The sequence below is a fragment of the Manacus vitellinus genome, unplaced genomic scaffold, assembly GCF_001715985.3.
Source record: "Manacus vitellinus isolate BGI_N305 unplaced genomic scaffold, ASM171598v3 scaffold_64_pilon, whole genome shotgun sequence".
NCBI classification, from domain to species: Eukaryota; Metazoa; Chordata; class Aves; order Passeriformes; family Pipridae; genus Manacus; species Manacus vitellinus.
In genome coordinates this window covers 317,342-318,567 of record NW_021940718.1, presented here as the reverse complement: position 1 = coordinate 318,567, position 1,226 = coordinate 317,342, and the positions used below count along the sequence as shown (strand labels likewise).

The following is a 1,226-nucleotide window of genomic DNA, read 5'->3' as shown; positions in this document are numbered from 1 at the left end:
AATATCCCATCTAACCCTGCTCTCTGGCAGTGGGAAGCCATTCCCCCTTGTCCTGGCACTCTGTGCTCAGTTTTCCTCCCTATTCCAAAGAACACATGAGGTGTCTCTTGGGAACGAGGAGAAGCCAATGAGCCATCCAGGCATGTGCTGGCCCATGGCTGCCACTCTAAAAGTCTGGAAAACTCCTTGGTTCTGTTAAATGCAGTTGCAAGAAGTTACTAATTTAGGTGCTGGTGTGTTTTTGATTGATTCCTACCGCATGCAGAATTAGGGAGTTGCTCTCCTGAGGTCTCTCTCACCACTGGTGTCCCAGAACTAACGCCTGCCTCTTCCCTTCCAGACATCCACGAATCTCCCATCCTGGAAGACGACGACGATTTCGACCCCGTCCCCAAAAGCACCACGACCACCATCGCTACCTCTGAGCAGAGCACGGAGTCCTGTGACACCAGCCCTGATGTCATCTCTCCCACCACGAGCCAGGATTTTGAGGATTTATCCCAAGGCCAGTACGACGTGCCGGCCGTGAACGGACAGAGTCTCACAGACGAGGACACGGCCAATGGCCTGGACTAGGAGTCATGTCCTGCCCCCAGAGAACTTTCTATCCTGTATATTTATATTTGTGTGTTGCTTTTTTTTTTTTTCTTTTTTCCTGCCCCCAGAGAACTTTCTATCCTGTATATTTATATTTGTGTGTTGCTTTTTTTTTTTTTTTTTTTTTTTTTTTTTTGGGAAGAGGGAAGCGAAGGCTGGGAGAGAAGCCGAGGGAGGAAGAAGGTGCTGCCCTTCCTCCTCTAAACTGCCACTGAGGTGTAAACCCACCACTCGCTTCAGGGGGAATCAGTAAATCCTGGGTTGGAAACGCCTCTTGTCCTTCCTGGTTTCTGCGCTCAGGAGAGCGGCCAAACCCCGCCAGCCACGTAGATTTTGGTGCAGGAAAAGCCGTTTTGGGGCACGGCTGGTTGGTTCTTTTTCTTAAGGAACGCGGTCCCACCATCGCTCCAGCTCTCCTGGGGGTCTGTCCGTGCTGCTGATGGACTCCTGCTGTGTTTCACACCTGTGGGAAGAGCCAGAGCGGGGTTTCCCTTTGGCTCTCACAGCTCAGCCCCTCACGTGGTGCTACTGGGCACCACACGGGCGGACCTGCATCTGTTCCCTCCCGGGAAGATGTTGTCCAGGTCCTTCTTCATTTCCACCAGTGTCTTGGTGTGGTGGAGCTTGGG

General features: G+C 52.2%; 1 protein-coding gene across 1 annotated transcript in view; it reads right to left on the bottom strand.

Moving 5' to 3' along the window:
- Positions 1 to 156, bottom strand: part of ELL (elongation factor for RNA polymerase II) — a 61,447-nt gene extending 61,291 nt beyond the window's left edge. The window contains exon 1 of the mRNA XM_029963855.1: positions 94 to 156. Within this exon, the coding sequence (XP_029819715.1) occupies positions 94 to 156 (63 nt within the window). The remainder of the gene's footprint in view (positions 1 to 93) is intronic.
- Between the last annotated feature and the right edge of the window lie 1,070 nt (positions 157 to 1,226).